The 27,986-nt window shown below is 43.6% G+C and overlaps 2 protein-coding genes across 32 annotated transcripts in view; one reads left to right on the forward strand and one right to left on the reverse strand.

Moving 5' to 3' along the window:
- ADGRL3 (adhesion G protein-coupled receptor L3) overlaps positions 1–27,986 on the forward strand; it is a 515,832-nt gene that overhangs the window by 28,648 nt on the left and 459,198 nt on the right. The window lies entirely within an intron of this gene.
- On the reverse strand, positions 19,494–21,372 carry LOC310696390 (NEDD4-binding protein 3 homolog). Its single transcript, XM_083481867.1, is given in 2 exon segments — positions 19,494–20,086; positions 20,088–21,372. Coding segments are annotated over 2 exon segments (1,350 nt in total). The 5' UTR covers positions 21,008–21,372; the 3' UTR covers positions 19,494–19,656.

Below are 27,986 nucleotides of genomic sequence, written 5' to 3' on the forward strand. Positions count from 1 at the left end.
ATTGCATGTAGCAAATTGGTGGGTGGGGCCATAGTATTAAAATATGGGGGCACTCTGCCTTTAGCTTTCTCTTTAGAGGGGAGTGCATCGGATCACCTGCCTGCCCCCCTGCCCTGTGTTCCGGTTGACCTTGCTTTGCCTGTCATGGGGTCGTCTGCCTTGGGGCAGGGGCCTAGTAGGAATTTTGCCATTTGGCTGATTGGCTGGTGCCACTTGGTTTTTGCCTACTACTTAGCAATTCGTCACAACTTGTAAGGTTGTGGTTAGGCACTGGTTATAAAAATTGGTGGTGGAGGGGTCAGGATAGGCTGTGCCTGCCCCTCCAATGGTGCTGGAAGGGAATTCCGTTAAAGGAATCCTGGGGCTTGCCGTGATTTCGTCCAATCCCTGAAATGGGACCAGGGCTGGCAAGCCTTGGGGAGCTGGTTGGGTGAGCGGTGAGGGACTGACGTTCAGTTCAATTGATCCCCAACATTGTCTTTCCCTTCAACTGGCTTCCGATGGAGTTCAGAAAGTCAGTTCTGTCCCAGGCGGGGGGACAGATAGTCATAACCAATGTCTAAACAACCACTCACAGATTTTGTATTTTAATAAAGTTGTGGCCAAAATAGTGCCCCAAAACGTTAAACTTAAATTACGTGTGATGTGTGAATTATTTTGAGGGGTGGCTTGGGGACCTACACACTTAACTGCATTGCAAAATCCAGAGAAGTGCAAATTACAACAGATAGTTGCATTTTGGGCCACGTATTTCTCCAGGAAGAGCACATTGTGGAGGTTCAGTTCGGCTCACTATTTAATGTAAATCCCTCCCCCCCCAATCTCTACTATGAAGTAATATGAAATAAGTTATTTCAATGAAAGAAAAAAATGTATTTCATATTGTGGCGTTTGCCCGTTCGTTTAGAGCCTGTCTGTACGGGGGGGAGAGAAAGGGTTAAAAATGCAGACCAATAGGAAAGCTGGAGGCGGGGCCTACCTGTTTATAAAAGGGCTTAGCCCGAGGTTTGTTAGAGTTGTTGGTGGGTAGTTGGTTGGTTTTAGTGGGTTGGCTGGTTGGGAAAGGCAGTTGGCGAAGCAGTTGGCAGGCAGTTGGGAATAGAGAGACAGTCAGGGCACGTGGGTTCTTGAGTGAGGGGAGGTAGAAGAGACAGAGAGAGGAAAATAAGACTAAGAAAGTAAAGAGCAACAACATTTGGAATGCCGTAAAAGTTTGTGTCTGAAATAAAATGTTGTTGTTGTTGAGTCATTTAGTCGTGTCCGCCTCTTCGTGACCCCCTGGACCAGAGCACGCCAGGCACTCCTGTCTACCACTGCTTCCCGCAGTTTGGTCAAACTCATCCTGGTAGCTTCGAGAACACTATCCAACCATCTCGTCCTCTGTCGTCCCCTTCTCCTTCTGCCCTCCATCTTTCCCAACATCAGGGTCTTTTCCAGGGCGTCTTCTCTTCTCATGAGGTGGCCAAAGTCTCAGCTTCAGGATCTGTCCTTCCAGTGAGCACTCAGGGCTGATTTCCTTCAGAATGGATAGATTTGCTCTTCTTGCAGTCCATGGGACTCTCAAGAGTCTCCTCCAGCACCAGAATTCAAAAGCATCAATTCCAATCTTCTTTATTAATTGAGAACCTAACTGAGGCTGAAGTGATTTTACCAGGGAGGACCTGGTTGGTGGCAGCGGATTAGTGGTGTACGGGTCAATAGTCCGTGAGACGACCGGGGGCTCCATACGAATGCCACACATATATATAGAACCATATAAATCAATAATCAATATAAGTGCCATTTGAATGTAGATCTGTGGTTGTAGTATGCAGTTTTCAGAGCCCGGATAACTGCTTTATCATTTCCTGGCAGTCCTGGAACCTGCAAATTAATCTTGATGCTGCGTTATTTATGCATTGGATAAATTAGCAGTCAGTGATTTTGTCTCAAAACTTTGAATCATCAGCACAGATGGGTGCAAAAGATTAAGTAACATCTTATTATATCTGTTACAAAGATTAAAAGACTGCAGGCCCAATGTAAGCAGCTATCCTTCCTCCAGTTTGTACAGTACTCCCATTTAAATTTTAACAAGTGCTTAGCAGAGGCCTTGAGAGAAATAAAGTGGCGTTCATTATGCAGGAAGCCTGCTAGATGTCTTCCATGGGTCTCTGCATCTATGAATGAACACTTTTCTTTGGATTCTGTCTGCTGTTTCCAGCAAGCCTTTCTGTGATTGGAGCAAATGGGAGAGTCGGAGAGATCAATATAATTTTCCTTTCTGCTGCTAGGCATTGCTGCTCTGTGTTGTCGATCTCTGTTCGGGTAACAATATATGTGGGAATTAAATTGCTGCTTCTGCACAACTATTAAAGTGCCAGGAATCCTGCCTTCTTTTTCATCTGACCACTTATTTTTCTTACTATCCGCCCCCCCCCAGTGCATCTGCAAATAACTGTTTAACTGGCTGTTTAACCGATGCCACAAATTCAAATGGTGGCTGAATTTGCAGACATTTTTTTTTTAAAATAGTTTTCCAATATACCCCCAATAATAGCCAAATTATAACAATAACAGTTAATTGAATTTTGCAGTGATCTTTCATATATTTTCAGACATCATTATGCCTACCCACCATAGTTTGCTCTAGCAATGGCTACAAAAATTTTAGGTTTTACTAAACTGTGTGAAACAATTTTATTAGGTCAGAAGATAAAGAACTGGTTCTTACATGGTTGCTGCAGCCAGAATTATATTTGCCAAATTCTGGAGATTACAAACATTACTAAAAATCAGATAATGGATTGATAAAATTCAGGATCTTGCAGTTTTGGCCAAGCTGACAAATTGAGAAGGAAGACAAGCTAAAATGGCATAAATTTACTGATTATAGTGAAGGACCTGTTTTACAGCCAAATAATAATTATGGTTTTGCAATACACTAATATTTATGAAGAAGTATTATGGCAAATAGATATAAATATGCTTATTTATCTTGAGAAATATTAGTGAAATCTGTTAATTCATGGTCTTGATTTGTTTATAGTTTGGGTTATAAAGATAGAAATGATCAAATACGTCCTTCTGTTAGGCTCTCGTAATTTCTGCTCATAGATGAAGCAATTATAGTTTTGTTGCTTATGCTTTTAATTTGTTTGGGGGGGTTTTTTGATAAAGAAATATGTATGTTGCTGGGACAATAGCAATAAATAAAAGTGAAAATTCTGATGTTTAGAACCCAGACCATATTTCAGATCCCTAAATAGGTAGGCAAACCGTGGTTTTAACAGTGGCTTATTGGAGACCAAGTTCTGTGAAGAAGTGTTGAAGGAGTTGGGTATATTAAGGCTGGAGAAGAAGAAAAAAACCAGTGGCAATATGATCACTGTCTTCAAATATTTGAAGGGCTTTCACATAGATGGAGCAAAGCCAATTGGTTCAGATACTAAGAAAACAATAAGATTTAGACTAAGTAACGATTTTCTTGATCATTCAAAATGCTTGATAGTAGAACAGACTGTCTCGAAAGGTTGTTCACACTCCTTTGTTAGAGGTTATTGAGCAAAGGTGGTTGGCCACTTATCAGAAATGCTGTAGTAGTGGATTTTGTGGATTGCCAGGGATTTGACTATACAGTGGTACCTTCTGGTTCTCAGAATTAATCCATTCTGGAAGTCTGTTCCAAGACGAGACCATTGATCCATACAATGAAAGCGATAAACAATGTACTGCAGTCACACAATCAATCAATCAATCAATCAATCAGTCAATCAATCAGTAGCTGAACTGGGTTCCACACAGTCACAAAAGCAAAACAAAAAAGCTGCAAAAACGCAAAATAATTAGCAAAAACAGGCAGACCTCAGCGTAACACCCAAAACGGAAGTGTGGCACTCAAATTGGAAGAGTAGCACTCAAAACGGAGCACGTCCGGCTTCCGAAAAAAGTTCTCAAAGCGGAACACTTACTTCCGGGTTTGCAATGTTTGGGTTCCAAGTTGTTTGAGTAACAAGGCATTTGAGAACCAAGGCACCGCTGTATGACCTTTGAGGTCCCTTTCATCTCAGATGCTGTGATTTCAAGCTTTCCATATCTGATGATTTTGGAAGAATATATCTCCAAATTTTACATAAGAGCTGAAATACTCTTTTTAAATGTATCTCCCAACTTCCAGCAGGAACTTCCAAGGCAGCTACACAAAAACACCAGCATTTAAATTTAAGAATGACATATTGGAAATCCCAGCAACAAAATTAGAAGTAAAACCTGTGAATGGAGACATTATGGAGGGATGAACTGGTAATTATTCAAAACAAACCTTTTAGACTGAGGTTTTGGGGGAATCAGGGGATATAGCAATATTGTTGCTTTGAAACTGGCATATTGCTAGTTTAGATTAGTAACTATACCTTCGTAACTATTACTTTAAATTAATACTCATGGATGATTGAAGGTTTCCAAAAATGAATTTTCAAGAGCAAACATATTCTAACTTTTTAAAAAGAGTGATACCATTCCAGAAACCTGTGTAGTTCCAATTAAATAGTTCCTTCTAACTCTACTCTCCTAGTTCCAATGTCACACTTGTTAAACATGAACTTAAAAAATAGATTGAGAATTCTGTTTATCCAACCTTAACTGACTTCTTAAGCTAATTTTAAAATGCATATTTTTCCGTTCCAGATGATAGTGAATCATAGATGTGATTATAATATTCATAGCTGGAGCTAAGAACTTTTCCTTTAGTTGAAACAAATACCTTTGTAGTTCTGGAGTGTTTCCTTTTTATGCCCAGATATGTGTGACACTGAAGTTGTTGAAGATCCACTTAATTGGTTTTATAGAAGTATTTGTTGTTGTTTAGTCGTTTAGTCGTGTCTGACTCTTCATGACCCCATGGACCAGAGCACGCCAGGCACTCCTGTCTTCCACTGCCTCCCGCAGTTTGGTCAAATTATAGAAGTATACAGCATTGCATTCAGTAGGGCTTACCCCCATGGAAGTATTAGAGGGTTACACTCTCAAAGTATGGTTAGATCAATGCAGCAGCAACAACAGCAGCAGCAGCACTTTTATTATTTAAACCCTGCCTGTTATGTACTGAAGTTCTCACCCTGGGCCAGCAGCGGGATACTGTAGATAGTTTTCACTCAGGTCCACATATGCAAATAAGGGACTGAAAGTGATGTTCAGTGATTGGATAGTTACAGAAAATGGTTACTGTTGCGTTCTAGTGGAGCTCTATATAAGCAGACTGGCTGAACCCTTCAGTTCAGTTCTGTTCTGACCTGTGAATAAACAAGAGCTGTTTGAAGAATCGCTGTGTCGTCTGATATGTTCACCCACAACTTAACACTGCCCATCTGGCCAGGTTTCCCCAGCCACTCTGGGCGGCTTCCAGCATATAAAAAATCATAATAAAACATCAAGCATTAAAAACTTCCCGATACAGGGCTGCCTTCAGATGTCTTCTAAAAGTTGTGGATCTGCCCTTGAAACCACAGCTGGTACAAAGTGCTGCAACCAGAATAGCTTATGCTTTTCTGTCCGTATTATACCAGTCATATTTACATTGCACTGGCTTCCAATTTGTTCCCAGCCCAATCAAGATGTTAGTTGTCATAGCCTTAGATAGCCTGGGGCCAGGGTATTTGAAGAACAGCATCCTCCTGCTGTCACTTGTGGTGGTCTTCAGAGGCCCTGTGCTATGTTATGCCACCAGAGAGGTGCAGTTGGTGGGACAGAGAATGGGTGGCAACACTTCAGTTATAAGATAGCCTACCTACACAACCTGGAGAGGTCAGGTTGACACCACCTCTGCTTTATATAGGTGGCCAGCTAAGATATTTAATACAATTTAATATTTCAGGGTGGCTTTTAATGCTCTCTGGTTTTTAATTGTGTTGAGAGTTTTTTAAAACAGTAATTTGAAAAGTGGGGGCATGGGAAAAAGAAACGCACACCCACAGAGAATTAAACCACATATCTAATGTACCGTGTAATTTGGTCCTTAGGCTTTGTTTGTGTGGCGAATAAGGACTAGAGGGACTAGGGCAAAGGATGTAAGTAATAGGATGTTAAGAGAGTGGTACCCCGGTTTTGCTGCTTTGTGTGGTTTTGCGTTCTTTGGGTGGATAGTCATCATGTTGCAGGTTTCCAGAAGTGTAAATATTTGTGTTTTTCTTTTGCAATGTTTTTTTTAAAAATGACACTGCACAGACTATTATGTAACTTGTTGACATAGCTTTTTAAAACCTGTATATGACAGTGTTTGTTATGCCCTACAGCCAAAACAGTTAATTACTTATTCCTCCCCCTGCCTTGCTCCCTATATTTGGGCTCTCTCCAAGTCAGATTACTTATGGCTCCACTTGACCTTCAAGGTACGCTCTTATTTACCTTGTAATTGTGTTTAAAAAATGGACTCTTTTTGGGCGGCGGACGCAATTCTCTCTCTTTCTCCCTCTCTCTCCCCCCCCCCTCTCTCTCTCTCTCTCTCACACACACACACACACACACACAGTGTGTCTTTTGCTTGTAAGCCATATAAGGGATATTTATTGATTGGTGGCTAAAGAAATTTAATAAATAATAAAACAAAAAAATAATGGGTCAGATTCAAATAACCAATTTCAATAGTAGAAGGCAGGATCCCCAAAGGAGACACTGGGAAGCAAGATCCGGAGCAAGCCGGAAGTCAGGGCTTAAGGGTAATGAAGGATACAGGAATATGCCAGAGATCATGTTCCTTAAGCAAAGCTCAGCTGGACTAAAGAAAGCTGAGACTTTATATCCCTTCCTGTCCAGAAAGTCTAATAGCCAGCCTAGGTGACTACCAGCTGTCCAAGGCCTGAGACGGCTGCCAGCTGCAGTTCACATTTGCACAGGGAGCCCGACAGCGGTGTGTGTTGTGCTAGCTTGAATGATGGAAAGTTTTCTGTGTGTCTCCAAGGTTTAGCGTGATTTCAGGAAGAGCCTCAACCCTTCTCTTGAATTCCGGGGGGAAAGCGTCTTTCTCTCATTTTAAAAGAAATTTTTTAATTTGTATACTGTCTTTCTATCTTACAATACTCAAGGCAGTTTACAAGATGAAGAAACATTAGGAAGAACTTCCTGACAGTAAGAGCTGTTCGACAGTGGAATTTGCTGCCAAGGAGTGTGGTGGAGTCTCCTCCTTTGGAGGTCTTTAAGCAGAGGCTTGACAACCATATGTCAGGAGTGCTCTGATGGTGTTTCCTGCTTGGCAGGGGGTTGGACTCGATGGCCCTTGTGGTCTCTTCCAACTCTAGGATTCTATGAAACAAAAAATGTACAGTGGTGCCTCGGGTTACAGATGCTTCAGTTTACAGACTCTGCTAATCCAGAAATAGTACCTCGGGTTCAGAACTTTGCTTCAGGATGAGAACAGAAATCGCGCAGTGGTAGCAGTGGGAGGCCCCGTTAGCTAAAGTGGTACCTCAGGTTAAGAACAGTTTCAGGTTAAGAACAGACCTCCATAACCAGGGGTACCACTGTACATCTTATAACAATCTAATGCAATACAAAAATGTGATAATAAAACATAACTTTAAAATAGGCAACCTTCATCAAAAAGTAACATTCAACAATCATCAGAATAGTATTAAATAATAATAATAATAACAACATATAAAAGTTAAACAGAAATCCACCCAACAGTTACAATAAATAATTTACAAACTATGATCAATAAAACAACGGCATGCCACAGTACATAAAATAATACAATACAAATTGAGAAGCAGAGACTGGAGGGTGGAGCAAGGCAGGTGGAAGGAGTCTCTCCCCTCATTGACTTTGGAAGCGCTTGGAGATACCTAGGTGGTGTTTCTCGGATGTTTGGTTTGTGATCAGGGAGAGACACCTGTAGTGTCTGTGGCCTTTCTTCTCGAGAGACATGCCTGATCTGTAATGGAGACTCTCCTCCCTTCTCTGAGTGTAGTTCCCCTCCATAGCTCAAGTGAGAACCAGCTGGAGTCTTAGTATTGCTTGGCTATCCAGTCCAAGCTGCTATCCTTGCCTATAACACCCTTCTGCACAGGCACCAAATTAAAAAGAAGCTTTCACCAAGTGATGAGCATGCTTGAGGAACGTCAGAATATTCTGAAGCCTGCATGTCTTCTCTCACCTGACCTTAAAGAGCCTTGAAAGTTTTCCAAGACTAAAAGGGAGAATGGGGCCAGGGGCAATTCTTCCTTGCCTCCAGTGACTCAATTATTATTATTAATAATAATTTTATTATTTATACACCACCTCTCTGGCTGGGTCTCTCCAGCCACTTTGGGCGGCTTCCAGTACATAAAAAATTGTAAAACATTAGACAGGAAAAAAAATCCTGATGTAGGGCTGCCTTCAGATGTCTTCTAAAAGTCAGATAGTTGTTTATTTTCCTGATGGGAGGGCGTTCCACAGGGCAGGTGCCACCACCAAGAAGGCCCTCTGCCTGGTTCCCTGTAACCTCACTTCTCGCAGTGAGGGAACCGCCAGAAGGCCCTCAGAGCTGAATCTCAGTGTCTGGGCTGAACAATGTGGGTGGAGACGTTCCTTCAGGTATTATTTGCAAACTGTTATATGGAGCATTTTCGCAACTGCTTTGCTAATTGAGGCACCAAATTATTTTCTTTCTCTTCAAAGTAGGAAAACCTGCATGCTGCTTTGAAACAAAGGGCACATTTTCTTTGGCGACAGTCTTGCCTGTCTCTTAGTTCTGCTGCTTTCAGTCTCCAAACCTCTTCTGGCTTCTCCCATCCTGGATCTATGGGCTGCTTGCTTTCTGTCTTTTTCATGAGAGAGTATGGGGGAGGAAGGTTCCTGTCAGGGAACTGCCATCAGCGCCGGAGGGAGAGAGCAAGAGCCAGAGGGATTCCAGAGAGCATCCAGGGATCGGGAGAAGCAGCCCATCTTCTGGGGAAGAGAATCAGCGTAGCACCAGTGGAGAAGGGGGGCAGGTGGGGGAAGCGGCGAGGCGGTCTCATGACTCCTTGCCTGGGACCAGCGGGGAGAGTAGGGGTCCTCCGCTGCCTGCGCCCTCCTTGCGCAGAAGGCTTTCGCGCAGAGAGAGTAGGAGGAGACTGGGCGTCAAAGAGCTTCTTTGCTGGAAGAAGTTTAAGAAACGCCCACTGACGGATTCTGCCAGCGATTGAGACCAGCCATGGGTGAGTGGCGTCCGGACAGAAAAGGTTCACTCAGGCAACCCAGCCAGGTGTTTGCACCCAGCCGGGGAGATAAGCACCGGCTTACGCACGAGCAACCCCTAGAACCATTACAGTTCCAAAGGAATCTACATTTCAAACCGCAGGCAGAAATGAAGCTCTTTGCTGGGCATGATATTACCATTTTCACGTCTCTTCGACTTCATATAAGAAATAATAATAATAATAATAATAATTTATTATTTATATTCCCCTCGCAATCTGGCTGGGTTTCCCCAGCCACTCTGGGCAGCTTCCAACAAAATATTAAAATACAATAGTCCTTCAGATATTAAAAGTTTCCCAAAACAGGGCTGCCTTCAGATGTTTTCTAAAACTCAGATAGTTGTTTATTTCCTTGACATCTGGTGGGAGGGTGTTCCACAGGGCGGGCACCACTATCGAGAAGGCCCTCTGCCTCACTTCTCGCAGTGAGGGAACCGCCAGGAGGCCCTCGGTGCTGGACCTCAGTGTCCGGGTAGAACGATGGGGGTGGAGATGCTCCTTCAGGTATACTGGGCCGAGGCCGTTTAGGGCTTTCAAGGTCAGCACCAACACTTTGAATTGTGCTTGGAAACGTACTGGGAGCCAATGCAGATCTCTCAGGACCAGTGTTATATGGTCTCTGCGGCTGCTCCCAGTCACCAGTCTAGCTGCCACATTCTGGATTAGTTGTAGTTTCCGGGTCACCTTCAAAGGTAGCCCCACGTAGAGCGCGTTGCAGTAGTCCAAGCGGGAGATAACTAGAGCATGCACCACTCTGGTGAGACAGTTCGTGGGCAGGTAGGGTGTCCGCCTGCGTTCCAGATGGAGCTGATAAACAGCTGCCCTGGACACAGAATTAACCTGCGCCTCCATGGACAGCTGTGAGTCCAAAATGACTCCCAGGCTGCGCCCCTGGTCCTTCAGGGGCACAGTTACCCCATTCAGGACCAGGGAGTCCTCCACACCTGCCCGCCTCCTGTCCCCCAAAAACAGTACTTCTGTCTTGTCAGGATTCAACCTCAGCCTCACTGAGTTTAGTTATTAAATTTTTTGGATTTTACCCTCCTTAAACTGGCTAGGTTTTGAAAGTGCTTGAGTTCGGCTGGATCATGCCACTGCATTGAAACAGGCAAATAGTCAAATTTGGCATGACATTAAAAACAAAACAAAAACATATTTTAGCCTAGTTGGGACTGCAGCTTCAGTCACGTGATCTGGCAGGGCCTTCCTTTCTTTGAAGCCATGTGCCAGAAAGCAGTATCCAGTGTTCTGGCTTAGCTACCAGGTTTTATATTATTAAAAGAGAACATAAATTATCATTTTGTGGTCTAGAGTAATAAAAAATGCAAGTTGTCAGTTTCTTCCTTAGTTCTGTACAAGACTGAATTGTGAATGAAGCACGCACATTAAATTTAGTCTGAGGAAAGATGCATATATAATTTAATTTGCATATATTAAAAGCTTAGTTTCATTAATGATTTAAGATTCTCTTACATTTGGAAGCCTTCTGCATTCCCCCCCCCCCCCCCCGATTGAGCTGCTCAGTCTCTGGAGTTGGTAGTATTACTTATGCATTATAAAATTATATTGGTTATATTGTTGGAGCTTTCTTTCTCCCTCACTTAAAAATAACTGGTTTTGGGTCTTATTAAGCAGGATGATGTTAGCATTCTGCAAGCAATTTTAAGGAGCATGCTGGGATATCAGCTAGTTGTTGTTGTTTAGTCGTTTAGTCGTGTCCGCCACTTCGTGACCCCCTGGACCAGAGCACGCCAGGCACTTCTGTCTTCCACTGCCTCCCGCAGTTTGGTCAAACTCATGCTGGTAGCTTCGAGAACACTGTCCAACCATCTCGTCCTCTGCCGTCCCCTTCTCCTTGCGCCCTCCATCTTTCCCAACATCAGGGTCTTTTCCAGGGAGTCTTCTCTTCTCACAAGGTGGCCAAAGTATTGGAGCCTCAGCTTCAGGATCTGTCCTTCCAGTGAGCACTCAGGGCTGATTTCCTTCAGAATGGAGAGGTTGGATCTTATTGCAGCCCATGGGACTCTCAAGAGTCTCCTCCAGCACCAAAATTCAAAAGCATCAATTCTTCATCGATCAGCCTTCTTTATGGTCCAGTTCTCACTTCCATACATCACTACTGGGAAAACCAGAGCTTGTAATATACGGACCTTTGTTGGCAAGGTGATGTCTCTGCTTTTTAAGATGCTGTCTAGGTTTGTCATTGCTTTCCTCCCAAGAAGCAGGCGTCTTTTAATTTCGTGACTGCTGTCATCATCTGCAGTGATCAAGAAAGTAAAATCTCTCACTGCCTCCATTTCTTCCCCTTCTATTTGCCAGGAGGTAATGGGCCCAGTGGCCATGACCTTCGTCAGCTAGTTAAATAAATATAAATGAAGGACTATATGTGTTTCTATCTGTGCATTGGGTTGCCAACATGGTGCCCAGAACCTCCTGGGTTCCCTTCTTCCATCCTCCCTCTGTTAAATTTGACTTCTGTTGACTTGCATGTCAAACATTTGTGCTTCTAAATGTTCAAAAACTTTAAACACAGAATAGGAAGTTAGACCCACATTAGAGTAGGAACTCCTGTCTTTGGTGGTAAATTTTATTTTTATTTTTAAAACATTTGTACACCGACTGGTACAAAAAGAAGAAGAAGAAGCCCCAAATATGGAACAGCCCTCCCACCCACCCCCTTCCAGTGACCACTTGGTGAATCTAGCTTGAGAGGGAAAAAACACGCATGACATGCTTATGACTACACAGAAGAAAGCTCAAATTGTTGGATTGTCTTCTGTAGAAAATCATGGTTTATCCCAGAGCTGAAAAAAGGATTGTGACATACTTATTTCCTGTTTATCTGTTTTCACTTAATGGACGCCAGACTGCAAAGAACTCCTTTAGTTGAGTTTCTCTTCTCCTTTGCCACGTTTTTTGGTGAAATTCAATTTTTGTGCCATAGCGATGTTATATAGTCTATGTCACCATTCACCAAAGGCTAAAGTATAACCTGCCAATTAGCAGTTTTTGACACTCTCCAATCTAACTGCCAACAGCCAAAAAAATAATTAAGGACTTGTATGTTGTATCTTCATTTTAGCGAGAAGTATTGAATGCAGAGATAAATGTATATTCTGTTTTGTGACTCTTGCTGTTTCTTTGAAAATCACAGACCAGTAAGAAAACACTACAGGACAGTTCCAACACATGTTTGCGTAAGACTGCTGTACCTCACATCCCCTTCAACAGTTGTATTCTTTGGAGCCAGATGTGTGCACTAAATGCAAGGGTAAATAAACTAAACTAAAAGCAGATAAATCCATTTTAAAGAACACTCCCTGGCTATTTCAGAAGTGGGTATGACTAGTTCCAGATACTTGACTGTGCCTCATCTGAAATTACTTGATCTACATCTTGTTCCCAAACTCCCTCTAATGAGGAGAACGAGTTTGTTGTTTTATCGTTCAATAAAGAGCATATCTTTGAAACTAATACTTTTGTACTGTGTTCATATTCTAAAATTAAGTGCTCAAAACCAGTTAAGTCCCTTTGCACAGATTTCTTTATTGATGTTTCCATAATGAAATTATGTGCTTAGTGAAGTTTGAGCCAATTGATGTGCAGGCCTTGCAATTTATTGACTCATTTCTCTATAGATAGGGGTTGCCAGTGTTCAAAAAAGTCTCATGAACTGTGAAACCCTCTGCTAGACCAGTCGTTAAACCGAACCAGCTTGTTTCAACAGTGGAAGTTTAATCCCAGTGGAAGCAATGGAGACATATCTTTCATGAGTTTCTAGCTCCATTTCTTTCAGACCAGAAGAGTAGCCTTTGGAAATGGGTTCTGGATTTCATTCATCATACGGAATTATTGCTGGCCTAACACAAGAATTTCACGTTTTGACTTGTCTATTTTAGCAATTTCCATGTTTAGCTATGGGCTATTAATATCATCGGGTACACAGGATATTATATTATGTAGCTGGAAAACTTCATAGTATGTCAAAAGACTTAAGACATCTGAAGGCAGCCCTCTTTAGGGAAGCTTTTATGGGCGGGGTATAAATAATAAATTGTTGTTGTTGTTGTTGTTTATAAATAATAAATTGTTGTTGTTGTTGTTCTCCCCAACCTGGCTGCTTGGCATGTTTGTAGTGTATGGGGCGTGGGAGTTGAGGCCTCACACTTGGTTGATTGGCATCTGCCTGTCTTGGGAGACAGTGAAGGAGTATTCCTTCAGGGGTGAAGTCAGATTGTTGGAGAGTTACAGTGCCTGCTGTGGCTGTAGAGACCGATATAGGAGAGACATGTTTTGTTGCAGCTGGGGCTGATGAAGGCGCCTGGTTGTGCTGCTATAGATGCCTCATGGCATTTCTTCTCTCTGAGCTCCTCCCAGCAGCCGTTCCTCCTCTGGTCACTGGTGTGGATATACCACCTGACTGTCTCCAGGCTCTGTAGTCATCTGCAAGGGATTGCAGTCTCTGTGCCATGTTTGCAGACATCTTTGTAACACAGAGTTGGTCTGCCCATGGGCAATGTGCCTGAAACCAGCTCCCCGTAGGCCTCACGTGAAAATGTATATATTTAGAAAACATTTTTGCCAATTTAAAGTATTTGAGTTGGTAGGATTTGAAAGGGGGGGATGATTTGGGGGAGAAGGATAACTGTAGAAACATTTAATCAACCTTATACAAAGTTTGCGATTTCCATCTATTTAGCTCCTTTTTACAAAGTATACATGTGATGCAAAGATTCAGCTGCAATAGTTCCTTTAGATTTTTGGCAATCGTTAACCCCAGTTAACAAACTGTTTTGTTGTACAGTGGAAAGCCATATTTACTCTGTTATTGGCTCTGTTGCCCTGGTGGGATATTTACACGTAAAATACCACAGTTGCTGTAATTTTTTTAAACTACAATCTTTTCAGAGCCTTCTATCTCATTGACTAGGGCAGGAATTGTCTTCAGAGCATCTGTTGTCAGTATTGCTATGTCAACTGCAGGTAAAAAATCTTTATGTTCCTGCTTGTTTACCATTATGCCCGGTGTCTATTTTTATGGATGCCAAAGATTCTAGAGAAACAACCAAAAGTGAGGGGGACGGGGGGCACCCTGTAAGTCTCAAAGCCACAGTAGTCATATCCATTTACCTCAAACCTTCATTGTAGTTGGGTGATATGGGGAGAGGGCGAGAGAGTGCTTGAATAACCTATGTAAAACAGATACTGGGAGTTTGATGTATAATGGTCTTGGCTACAAACTGCAATAACAGTACAATACAATACAATTTTAAAAAGCAGTTGCCAAGGTTCAATCTAAGTGGTCAAAAGATCTGTGGGCATCCAGTGACATGATGCCCAGCGGTTGTGTTATATCTTACTGTAGTGTGTGATGCTTTGTTGTTGTTGTTTAGTCATTTAGTCGTGTCCGCCTCTTTGTGACCCCCTGGACCAGAGCACGCCAGGCCCTCCTGTCTTCCACTGCTTCCCGCAGTTTGGTCAAACTCATGTTGGTAGCTTCGAGAACACTGTCCCACCATCTCGTCCTCTGTCGTCCCCTTCTCCTTGTGCCCTCCATCTTTCCCAACATCAGGGTCTTTTCCAGGGAGGCTTCTCTTCTCATGAGGTGAAGAAAGTATTGGAGCTTCAGCTTCACGATCTGTCCTTCCAGTGAGCATTCAGGGCTGATTTCCTTCAGAATGGAGAGGTTTGATCTTCCTGCAGCCCATGGGACTCTCAAGAGTCTCCTCCAGCACCAGAATTCAAAAGCATCCATTCTTCGGCGATCAGCCTTCTTTATGGTCTAGCTCTCACTTCCATACATCACTACTGGGAAAACCACGGCTTTAACTATACGGACCTTTGTTGGCAAGGTGATGTCTCTGCTTTTTAAGATGCTGTGTGATGCTTAGTATCATCCTAATAGAACTTGTGCAGTTCATTAACTTGGCTTACTTTTAAAAAGATCAAACAGCCTATATGTTTGGAACAAAGGTGAAAATTCGCTTGGACACCAGATACCTTGTGAAGTTTTGGACGAAACTGAAACAGAAGGAGATATGATAAAAACAGTGGTTGGACATAGGGTGAAGTTGAGAATGCAAGAATAACTTGGAAAATGACAAGGAAATTGTAGTTAGAACCCAAACAAAATGCTGCGCTTGTCCAAAGGAATGTCGGAATACCTGCAGGTCTTCACAGAGAGCAACCAGTTAGTGAATACTATTTGTGATGAACCTGATAAAAGAGGAGGATAAGGATGCAGTGTCGCATGTGTGGATTAAAAAAGAAGAAAACTGAACAAGGTGGAATCTCTTCATGAATGGCACCTCTTCATAAACGGCCAGATTCTCCAGGTAATGTTGGTGGTACAGTAAGGCTTCATATATCAGATGTTGATTGGAGTAGAACTAGTACAAGAGGTATTGTGGTATTGATCATGTCAGTTGAAGATGGACAGTGCTATCAACTAGGCACCAAAGGGGGAAAGCCGAAGCACCTTTACAGTTGGAACAACTTTCCATTTCTTTCTTGAAAATGCATTAGCAGTTTGGAGAAGTAGCTCCTGTCAGACGAGTTCTGAGAGAAATAGCAACGCGGCAGTCATTGACTTGTGGACAGGGTTATCAGCAGTGGCACTCGAAAGCAAAGGACTTGACAAACATGAATAAATGCTTGGCTATGAATGTACTGTTCACCTCAGAATGTCACAGTGGCTGTTGCAACTTACCACTAAAGGATATATTGTCAGGGAAGAGAACAGGGTGCAAATCATCATCATCAATTGGAAGTGACATTCATTACTGCACTCATATGCATTCTGTGTTCAGGCATATAATTTCATAACAGTTTAAATCTGAACAATTCTAACATGTTGACCTGTTAAATAACTTAGGCTGCAAACCTGTAACCACTTAGCTGCACCTCCGAGTAGACATGTGTAGGATTGCACCGTTAGTCTTCTTTATTTAAGAAAATCTCTTGTTACGTCCACCTGCGTATTTTTGGGATACGAACGTGGCAAACCCGGAAGTATACTTCCAAGTTTTCGCCGCTCGCACATGCGCAGAAGCAGCGCCTCTGCTTACTGACTTTTCGGGTTGTGGACGGACTCCTGGAACGAATTAAGTTTGTATCCGGAGGGTCCACTGTATTAAAAGAAAAAAATCCTGAGTTGTATCCAATGGTATTACTCCTTTGATAGTAAGGCAGAATGGGAACTGTGTTCGAAACATACATGATGCTAGGAAGGGGGATTGTGTTAAAGAGAGGGTAGTTGTGGTATTATTCAGTTCTGCACATAAGACATGCCATTTGTAAAAAAAAAACCCTACCCTTTCACTGTAAGAGTGTGTGGACAGGTGATTGCTGCTCAGTAGTGCAGCAAAGCGACACATGCTCACATTGAATAAACGCAAGCATTAATTGGTGACGAGCTGAACATTTTGACTTATGAATGCATAGAAAATTTAATACTTTAATAGGTCTTCTTTGGCAATCACTTGTAGCCAAGTAAGATTGTCTTCCATAAACACGGTGTTAACAATGAGTCCGTAAGTGACTGTGGAGGCCAATTCTGGATCCACACGTCCTTCCACAGTGGGGACAATTGGTTTCTGGGTGGGAGTTGATCACGGTGTGGATTTGCCAAGCGTGCCTTCCTCTTAGCATGTTTCTCTCTTGCATCCTGAGTTCGAGTGTCTTCAAAGCCCTGGGCACCTTTGGCAAAGGCTGTTCTCGATTTGACACTTCTGGTGGGATGTACACATCTTGAAATGACATTTGTCAGAAAAACAAAATAAAAATACTTAAGAGTGTAGAAGAGGGCAGGAGTAAAATGCTGGCTTAAGAAAGAAAGAAAAGGTGCTTGGAATAAAATTTATTCCAGGCCAAATGTGTTTTGGAAGAAACATTTCTGCAGAACTACATTTTTAGCAGAGATTCTCACCAGATGCCTGGGACACTTCCAGCAGGAGTTGTCTGCCATAGATGTTTCCCCTGTTTTGTGCTCGTCTATTCTATAAGTAGTGTACCATGGTAACCAGGAGATCAACTTTTAGGATAATTATAGACCTGAAAACACTGTGCAACATTATTAATATGGTATAAGTAGCGTTATAGCATTTGCCACGTCTACTGTAATCTATTTATTTTAAGCATTTTAAACCCACTCTTTTAGTCAAGGCTTCCAGAGCAGCTTACAAAAACTCGTAGATTCCCTTCCTTCAGGCTTGCAATCTAAAGGACATGGCGCATAAGGGGGAAAGGGGAGTTAAGGAGATTCAGGCATTCTTTCTTAACAGTTGTTACACTGACCCACTGGGGTGGTATCCTGATGTAATGATTGCCACGAGGTGACAGTTGAGTGAGAGCCAAGGGCATCTTGTGTTCAGCAGCGGCAATGGATGTTTCTCCTCTCTTCTGTTTTGCAGCCTGGTGTAATTAAAGAACTCCGCATTTGTTTGTCATTCAATACATGGCATGGGCATCCTAAACACAGATGCCCTATGAGAAAAGTCATGTCCTGTTGTATAATCCTTGGCACCTCCCTTTATAGCATGTCACCAGTAAATCTGTCCTGTAGACCTAGCCTCACACTGGTATCTATCTATATTGGAGCCCCCAAACTGCAGAAAACTAAGCAGTCTCAAGAGATCAACTTGGCCAGAGTTTGGTATCAGAATAGCTATTGTTCAGTGGTGTCCGTCACGTATCAAAATAAACTTGTTTTCTTTCTGAAGTTCTTTGCAATGCAGAACTTTGACCCCTTGTTGCGGTCCTTTTTCTCACCGTCAGATACTGATCCCGTGATGTTTTGCAATTGTACAATGCAAGTGTGGAATTGGGCAGCGGCTTATGTTAAATCCAGCAGCTTATGTTAAATTTTATCAAACTTTTTTCAAAGTAAGTTTCTAGCCCTTTTAGCTGTGAACGTAAGCTTGAAAGTGTTTACAATTCCTGGTAAAATATCAGAAGCCAGAAGTGGGGCTGGAGTAGTGTTTTCAATGGGGAGAACTTCAGTTCAGTGATGTGATTTAGCTCTTTACTCCTCCCCATGACTAGCAGCAGCAGAATAAATTAGGGAAGTAAGAAAATATATGGAAATATAACCTGATTTGCATAATGATTGCACACTAGTCAGTAGTAGCTCAACAAAAAGCATTTATCACTACTCCAGGCCATTCTCGTGCAGTTTTTCAGAAGATATTTTGAGATGAAATTCTTAAATTCTTTACTCAAAATATTTTGTACTGTAATATTGGGATGGTGTGACTGTTTGCCACCTGTATATATTTGTTCATACATGAATGCCGTTCCACAGGCAGGCTAACGTTGTGTTGTCCACTGGTTGATTTCTGCAAATTGTGGGTGGCTTTGGTAGTCTTGGCTGGCTTCCCCTGTGGGAAGGGGCCAATTCCAGTATCTCCAGTCCTTGGAGGATCTCCAAAGTGCACTGTGAAGTCAGGTATGATCCCCAGCCCATCATATCTTAGAGCTGAAAAGTGGGGCATGGGACTTGTCAGGCTTACCAGATGTTCACCATGGTGAGCATGTTTATGAACTTCTAATTGCTTAGTCTAATAAGAATGGGGAAGTATTTAAGAATTGATATGTAAATTGCACTTTGCAGAAGACAATTACTTGTAGTAAGAATGCGCGTCACTTATCTATAATAAGATTTAATGAAAACATGTTTGGGTTTCCCTGCAGCTTGTGGGGGAAGGGAGGGCTGAAAGGCCAAATTTCCTTTCAGTTTGAATGAATATTCCTGGAAGAATATACTGTAGTCACATCAGCATAAGTCCTGATGAGTTATTCTATATTAAAAGTGATCGCATCCGACTCGTCAAATGAAAAGCCAGCAAGTCTTGTCTTCTGGCTGAATAAATGGACCTACAATAGACTTTTGACCCTATAACTGAAATGTTGCAATATAACAGCAACAGCACAGCAGCTGATCTGTTGATCTAAATTCAGTTAATGAGTTTGTGTGTTAGAACCTGTTCAGCTACGATTATCTTCAATCAGGAAGATTGTGTCCAATATTTTATTAATAAATTTCAAATATTTGTACGTAGGAAAGAATAATATATCAAATAATTGTATAAATAGAACAGTGTTGTATGAATGGGTGGGAAACAAAGTTAAAAGAATGGAAATTTAAACACTGATACAGTGGTGGAATAAACAAAATTATGAAAAGTAGCAACTATGGATGGACGGAAAATGGCAGGTGCAATGGTGGGATTCCATTCCATGAACGGCAGCAGTCTTCAAAATCCTCTATGGACGAGGTTAACCAGACCTTTAGCTCAGCTTGGAACTGCCGGAACTGACTTAGCTGCCTCTCCAGTGCCTGGTTGCAGTAGTACATCTCCACATACCTGGCCTGCTTCTCCCGCTGATAGCGCAGGGCTGTTTTCTTCTCCTCTTCCCAAGTTTTCCGCTCCTGCTCAAAGTTTGCCTCTTGCAGCTGGGCCTAGCGCCTCTCGCACAGCAATTCTCCCCATAGCCATTCAGCGCCCTCTGCACTCTCCCCCTGCACCCCCCTACTTTTAGAGCCATCTGTTTCACAAGCCAAAACGTCCTGGCATTCTTGCATGGGAGAGTCCTGTGGAGGAACATGGGAGCCACGCTCTGGAAAGGCTTGGAAAGAGTCCCCCAACTGTGCCACTTGCGAGTTCTCTGCTTGCAACTCTGTTTGGACTTCCCGCAGCTGTGTTTTCAAGCTGAAGATTTCACCCTGTTTCTGGGCCATCTCCTCCTGGGCATCTTGGAACTGCTGCTTGAGCAATGAAATCCCTGCCGTCTTCTGACAGACGTCCCACTGGGTCTCCTCCAATATGGGACTCAGGCGCTCTGCCTGTTGGTGCTGCAGCCTCAGCTTCTCACGCTGCCTCTGCTGAAGGTTCTTGCAGCCGTTTCTCTTCCTGCTGAGCTTTGTAGAGCTGCAGCTGAACCTCCTGCTTCAGTTCATCCAGCTCATCCATCCGCAAGGTCTGTTTGTCCTCAAACATCTGTGTGAAGGGATCATCATTCTCACTCAGATTTCTCTCCAGGCCCTTCTCAGTCAGCCGGTCCTCGAACTGCTTCACCACATCTTCCAAGGAGTCTGTGGGTTCATTCAGAGGGTGTGATTCCCCAGAGCTCTGCAGGCGGCTCAGGCTCTTGCAAGACAGAGGTGTTTTGTCTACAGCCAAAGGGTCGCGTGGCCCCCGAGAAGCCCTGTCTAAGGAGTCGCCAGTGTGCTTGTTGTGGCCTTCAGAAGCACTGAGCTGGGTTGTAGCAGGTTTGAAACGTGGAGTGTCGGTGGGGAAGCTTTGGATAGAGTTTGTGCTCTCGTCCAGGCTGATGGTGTGCAGCAGGTGACTGCGGAGAGGGCTGCGTTGTGAGGAGCTGCTGGTGCTGTTCTGGGCCAGGCTCCTGTTCCTCTTGGACAGCTTCTGACCTTTGGCTGATGACCGCCTTGGCATGCACAACAGGCTCTTCCATGATACCAAGGCAGAGGGTCTGATCCGACACCTGTCAAAGTGTCCACATTCAGGCAATGAGCTCTTGGAGAAATCAGCTGCCTGTTGATGGGCCCGGAAATACCGCTCGGGGGGCTGGTTCTCCTGGTCACTCCCATAGTTCCTTTTAAAGCCACCTCCAGATGACTGGTGCTTCTTCTCAGCCCGGGTGTCCCACTTGCCCCAATGGAAGTAGCCAAAAACTCCACGCTGTGACGTTCCTTTCCAGAGCAGCCCGTCTGGCTGACGCATGCCATGTAGACCTCCTGGAGAAGTCTGCAAGAAATCCCGTTTCTCTACTCGGCTGCCCACGTTGCCCATGCTGCCGTCGTTGTCAGGCTCAGAATCCAGAGTGAAAGGATCAAACAGACAATGGCAGGGGTTAACGGTCACATGAGAGGCCTGTTCTGTTGCTATGGAGTTTTAAACACAAGCGGAATGCCAGCACATGAGGGCTGCCTGCAGCCTGATCCCCGGCTAGACTGGGCTGGACTCCATTCTGCGACCTCCTCCTCCTGCTGCAGCTCCTTAGTCGGCTCCATAATCCCTGTCTTTCCATCCATTTACGTATTCATTCTTTGCACTCTTATTTAGTTGCTAACAACATACCGTATTTTTCCATGTATAAAATTTTTTAGTGAAATCTTGTGGGGCGTCTTATACACGGCTGGTGAATGCTCAGGAGTTCCAGCTCTGGCCTTATTCTTAAACATTTCATCCCTGTTTGCTAAGGCACTACCCCTCGTAAACAACTACAGTGCAGTTATCCATGGTTCCGTTGTTTTGGCAATATCTTGTTCTCATTCTCCATATGAAGGCTGCAGTATGCCTCAAATAATTAAATAATCTACCTAGGTCTTTTATGTCTCTGGTAATATTTCTGCTGGGCACTCACGCTCTGCAGATATCGAAGCAGAGCAGCAGGTGATTTTGTGAAAAAGATAAATGAAGCTTTTAACTTGAAAGACTATTCTCTGCTCCTCTGCTTCAATTAAAATAAAATAAAACCCAGGGCTCTTCAGTGCTCTGCGGGCAGCATTCTGGACAAAGCACTTGGATGAAACCAACTTCTTGCAAACATGTAGAAATCCACTAGATGGAAAAGTAGGCAGAGTGACGGGAGCAACGCAGGGCTTCTGGGGGGACCCCGATTCAGCTAGGGATGCTTTGTGGTTCAACTCAAATTCCCCCAATTTGCCTGGTTATCTGGCACATTCCTAGAATATGCTTTTAACAGTCTTCTACCTGCAGTAGGATGTCCTGCAAAGGACACTCCCCCATAAACTGCATGTGGTTTGTATAAGCACCTGGTTGTTGGCATCTGTCTGCCTCTGGATGCAATGGAAGAGTGCTCCTTCAGGGCAAAAGTCTAACCTTTGGGAGAGTTACAGTGCCTGCTGTGGCTGTGGAGACCGATGCAGGAGAGACATGTTTTATTGCAGGTGGGGCAGATGAAGGTGTCCTGTTTTGCTGCTGGTGCACCGTGTCATTTCTTCTCTCTGCAGTCCTCCTAGTGGTTCTCCCTTCTCTGGTTCTCCAGGCACTGCAGTCATCTGCAAGGGATTCCCACACTGTGGGGTTAATGTTGCCAGCCTTTGTGTCTTTGAGAGCCAGTGTGGTTAAGAGCGGTGGACTCGTAATCTGGTGAACCGGGTTTGATTCCCCGCTCCTCCACCTGCAGCTGCTGGGTGACCTTGGGCCAGTCACACTTCTCTGAAGTCTCTCAGCCCCACTCACCTCACAGAGTGTTTGTTGTGGGGGAGGAAGGGAAAAGGAGATTGTTAGCTGCTTTGAGACTCCTTAGGATAGTGATAAAGCGGGATATCAAATCCAAACTCCTCCTCCTCCTCTTCTTCTTCTTCACATTTGCAGACATCTTTGTAATGCATATATTTGGTCTGCCAACAGGCCTGGTGCCTGAAGCCAACTCCTCGTAGAACACGTCCTTGAGGATCCTGCAATCTTCCATTCTCTGGACATGACCAAGCCAGCATAGAAGTTGTTGAGACAGGAGTGTGGACATGCTAGATGTGTGGGCTTCAGAGAGCACATATGTGCCTGAGACTCTGTCCTGCCATGTGATGCCCAAAATCTTCCGGATGCAGCACATATGGAAGGCATTGAGGAGCTCCTGTAAACTGCCCACAACTCACTTCCCTAAGGCAGCATGCTCAACATGCAAGCCTGGTAGACCATCTTGATATTGGTTGTTAGCATCACATTCTCCCATACTCTTTTGGAGATGCGAGCCATTGCTGCAACTGTCTTGCCAATACTTTTGTGGTGGAGCCCAGGTTGACAGAATTGTCTACCACCTCAAGTGTGCGGTTGCCAATGCTGATGTGTGGAGTGCTGGCGACAGCTTGACCCAGGATGTTGGTGTTTGTCAGGTTGATGGTGAAACTGAATTCCATGCAGGGCAAAACAGTTGATGAGTCTCTGCAGAGCTTCCTCACGAGTGTGCTCTCAAGGCTGTGTCATCTGCAAACAACTTCTCTTGTATAAGTACAGGTCTGTTGAAAACATTCAAACGAATGCATGTACAGCAGGAGCTGGGCAGGAGTATGTTGATTCTACTTAACGTTGGGTCATATGAAGAGGGATCCTATGTTTGATTACTGATTTTAGCTTCAAAGCTGGCAACTACAGATGATACCCAGCTATATTTCTTACATTCTGTCTGAATCAGAGGAGGCAGCTGAGACGCTAGATAGATGTTTAGAGGTAGTGGTGGCCTGGATGTCGCTCAACAAATTGAAACTTAGGTCTTAGGTGTTTTAAGTCCTCAAGTCTAGGAGGTGGAAAGGCAGGCCGTTGTGTATGGGGTTGCACTCCCCTGGAAGCAGCAAGTGTGTAGCTTAGGAGGGATACTAGATTATTTCTGGAGGCCCAAGTAACCTTGGTGTGCGGGATTGCCTATATCTAGCTTCAGCTGGTGTGCCAGTGACACCCTCTTTTTGGACAGCGTTGACTTGGCCACAGCACTTATGCAGTAGCCAGATTACTGGCTGGGGCTGCCTTTAGAATGAATATATCTCTTGTTCTGAAACAGCATGGATTTCTAGAAGGTTTCTGAGCCTAATTCAAGGTGGTTGCATTGGTGTTTAAAACCGTAAATCAGTTAGGCCCCAAATCTGAGAAACCACCTCCTTTTGTACAGACCCTTTCTCAGGTGTTAAGATCAGCAGAAGGGGCCCTCTTGGTAGCTTTACCATCCTCAGAAGCTCAGGATGGTGGTGGCCCTAAAAAGGGCAAACTCTGTGGCAACCGTTAAATTGTGGAAATCCTTTCTCCCAGAGGTGCATCTGACAAATTTGCTATGTACCATATGAACTTCAGCCTGGCTTTTGACACCTGAGATGTGTGTTTTCAGGATCCTCCCTATTCCTGTGACTGTCATTTGTTTAACTTTTTTAATTATGAACTTTAAATTGTTGTTACTCACCCTGGGACCCACTGGTGAAGGACAATACTACTTCTACTAATTATTGTTGTTGTTGTTGTTGCCTTTTTATGAAAGTTCAGGATAGCTCAGTCAGTAAAAGCATGAGACTCTTAATCTCATGGTCGTACATTCTGCCCCCATGTTGGGCAAAAGTATTCTGCATTGCAGAGCGTTAAACTAGTTGACCCTCATGGTCCCATCCAACTCCAAAATTCTGTGATGAACAGCCTCCCAGCAGGGCCCTTAAGGCAGAACTGCACAGTGCTGCCCCTTGACTAAGAGAAGAAAGGGAATTAGGAGTATGGCTGCTAGGCTGTTGTTGTTTAGTCGTTTAGTAATGTCCGACTCTTAGCGACCCCCTGGACCAGAGCACGCCAGGCACTCCTGTCTTCCGCTGCCTTCCGCAGTTTGGTCAAACTCATGCTGGAAGCTTCAAGAACCATCTCGTCCTCTGTCGTCTCCTTCTCCTTGCGCCCTCCATCTTTCCCAACATCAGGGTCTTTTCCAGGGAGTCTTCTCTTCTCACGAGGTGGCCAAAGTCTTGGAGCCTCAGCTTCACGATCTGTCCTTCCAGTGAGCACTCAGGGCTGATTTCCTTCAGAATGGAGAGGTTGGATCTTCTTGCAGCCCATGGGACTCTCAAGAGTCTCCTCCAGCACCACAATTCAAAAGCATCAATTCTTCGGCGATTAGCCTTCTTTACGGTCCAGTTCTCACTTCCATACATCACTACTGGGAAAACCATAGCTTTAACTATACAGACCTTTGTCGGCAAGGTGATGTCTCTGCTTTCTAAGATGCTGTCTAGGTTTGTCATTGCTTTCCTCCCAAGAAGCAGGCGTCTTTTAATTTCGTGACTGCTGTCACCATCTGCAGTGATCATGGAGCCCAAGTAAAATCTCTCACTGCCTCCATTTCTTCCCCTTCTATTTGCCAGGAGGTGATGTACTTCATTTTATTGCATTTAGAGACTGCTTAACCACAAAACTCTCTTAAGCGGTATCTCGTCTTGTGAATTTGTTCAGCCCCTCTTGGTTGAGATGATGCCATGTTGGTGTGCTTCACGGCACTCAGCACGCTGGTCTACCAAATAAAGTTATGATAGTGGATAGTAGATGCCTGTACGAATTAGTCCTAATAGGCCTAACTAGAAGTAGACCACCGAATGATGAAAACTCTAAAGCAGTGGTTACAAGAAAGATTTATTGCCAGTATGTTTTCCTGATGGGAATTCTGGAAAGTACCTTGATAATAAATCTTTCTTGTCTGTATTGGCTTTTCTCTTTTTCATCATTCTTGACGGTTAAACTGGTCTGCAGGCAACTAAAATTTGGAAGCAGAGTTGGGTGCTGGGATAGGAAAGGAGGAGGAGACTCATGAGGGTAGAATTTTCACAGTTGCATCTATTTTTCTGTTACCAATAAGTTCCGTTTTTGAAGTGTTTCACCTGTCATTGTTCTGTTTTACTTAGCATGGAGGGGGTGATCTTGTCTTAGAAAGCAGCAAATGTACCCACAGTTCTTTAGTCAGATATTTGAAGGTAATTGCTTCCGCTATTCCTTTAGCTCGACAAATGTACAGCAAAATTTCCTATCCTAATTGTTCATCGGGGAGTTCATGCTGATTATATTATAGTTTCATTATACCATGTGTGGGTGTAATAAGTACTTCACGTATGAAACTAGTAACACATCCTTTCTTATGATGAAAAAAAATATTGTATTTTATACAACTGTGGGTAACCCAAAACATTTCCTTGGTGGTATTTTATCACTCATTGAATGAAGTTCTGTGAGTTTCATTGACCTTTCCTACTCAGTATTCTAAGCCAAATAAACATTTATTTCCCAGTCCTGAAGACATTTATTGGTGAGTCCCATTGATTTCATTCGGACTTGAGTGGAAATAAGTGTGTGCAGGATAATTGTCATCAAGAGTCAAAGATCTTCAAAACCATGGGCCGTCTTGGAGAAGGAAAATCTTACAATACAAATCTGGATTGAAAATGTTACTCAATATCCCTGAATAAAATGCTCTGTTTTGTTACCTTTCAAAGTGAAAACGATTACTCTTTTGATGCTAGCAGGCCTATTGTTCGAAGCCTTTACTCTGCAGGATTTAAGAAATTTAAAAAATGGGCTTTTGTTGTTGTTTTTTATCTGTTGTGGTTGAGTATTGATTTTTTTTTTATACTTTGCCATAGTAAGGTTTTGGCTGGAAAAGTGGGCTAAATGTATCTAAAATAAATGAAGAACCAGGCTGAGATTGTGAGCTGGGAAGACATTGGTCCATATTTTGCTCCTGTTTTGAATTTAGTAGATGTACCACGTGCTGTACACCCCACCCAATCTGGGCTCAGTGGCCTACCTTACAAAGCTGTATTAAAGAACGAGATGGTATATCTGACGCACCAAGAGCACTTTCAAAACACTAGACTAGAGTAATGCCAAGTAGTACTTATGATTGAGCTTTATTTGGTTCTATTGGTAGATTAAAAAAACCTTTATTCAGTGAAGACAAAGTTTTATCAGTTGGACTTCTCTCGTTTGGGTGAATTGTTAACTGTAATGGGTCATAAGCAACAGCAAAGCATTGGAATTTATTGAAAGCAATCAACCACACGTTATGTCACACTTCCTTCAGTTCCTCAGAAAGGCACCTGCACTTAGATTTGGGCAACACACAAATGTATTTAGACTCGGTCAGTTAAGACAGATGATTAATCAATTTGTAAATCCTTTAATTGGTTGACAGTCCTTATTATTAGTGTTTGTCTGCAACTGAGAAAGAAGTCCAGCTCCAGGTTTTGAGAGCCCTTGAATAAATAGACTCTGGTGTTCTCCCCAGAAGGCACCGCGCTTGCCCAGGATGGGGGCAGTAGTGCTTAATAGAAGTTGTCACCACTCTCGCTTCTGCAGCCAGTGGGCTGTTTGCTTTCCCATACAATCTAGTCGCTGATGATGGGAGCTGTGAGATGAGTGGGGTAGCATGCCAAAATTCTTATTCCAACAATATTAATCAGGATTCCATTCCCTCCATACGCCAACATCACAGGTGACATACAGCCTGGAGCTCCACTGACTGGTGAGCCAGTGTGGTGTAGTGGTTAAGAGTGGTGGACTCGTATTCTGGTGAACCGGGTTCGCTTCCCCGCTCCTCCACCTGCAGCTGCTGGGTGACCTTGGGCCAGTCACACTTCTCTGAAGTCTCTCAGCCCCACTCACCTCACAGAGTGTTTGTTGTGGGGGAGGAAGGGAAAGGAGATTGTTAGCCACTTTGAGACTCCTTCGGGTAGTGATAAAGTGGGATATCAAATCCAAACTCCTCCTCCTCCTCCTCCTCTTCTTCTTCTGGCCTACCCACAATCCTTGCTGCAGGGAAGCAGCTTGCCCCGAACTGGAGACTGGAGGTACAGGCAAGCAGCAGTGCTGATCAGAGCTCCAGGCTCCACGCATGGGCTCCCCAGCAGTGTTGACTTGATGATGACAGCCTTGCCTCTGACGTTTTGCAAGTGGAGGTGGGTGGGGCATTTTGTTTGTGTGCGCATGGGTCACACCTCCATTCAGCACTGCCTCCCCCATCCCTCTGGTTACAGACTCCACTAACCCAGAAATAGTGCTTCGATTTAAGAACTTTGCTTCAGGATAAGAACAGAAATTGTGCTCCGGCAGTGTGGCAGCAGCAGGAGGCCCCATTAGCTAAAGTGGTGCTTCAGGTTAAGAACAGTTTCAGGTTAAGAACGGACCTCCGGAACGAATTAAGTACTTAACCCGAGGTACCACTGTACACTGAAAAATATGATATTCTTTCAACACATTGTTTTGTGTGTGTTAATAAAAAAAAATCCAATTGCAA

The sequence above is a fragment of the Podarcis liolepis genome (assembly GCF_965112155.1).
Source record: "Podarcis liolepis genome assembly, chromosome: 17".
Lineage (NCBI taxonomy): Eukaryota > Metazoa > Chordata > Lepidosauria > Squamata > Lacertidae > Podarcis > Podarcis liolepis.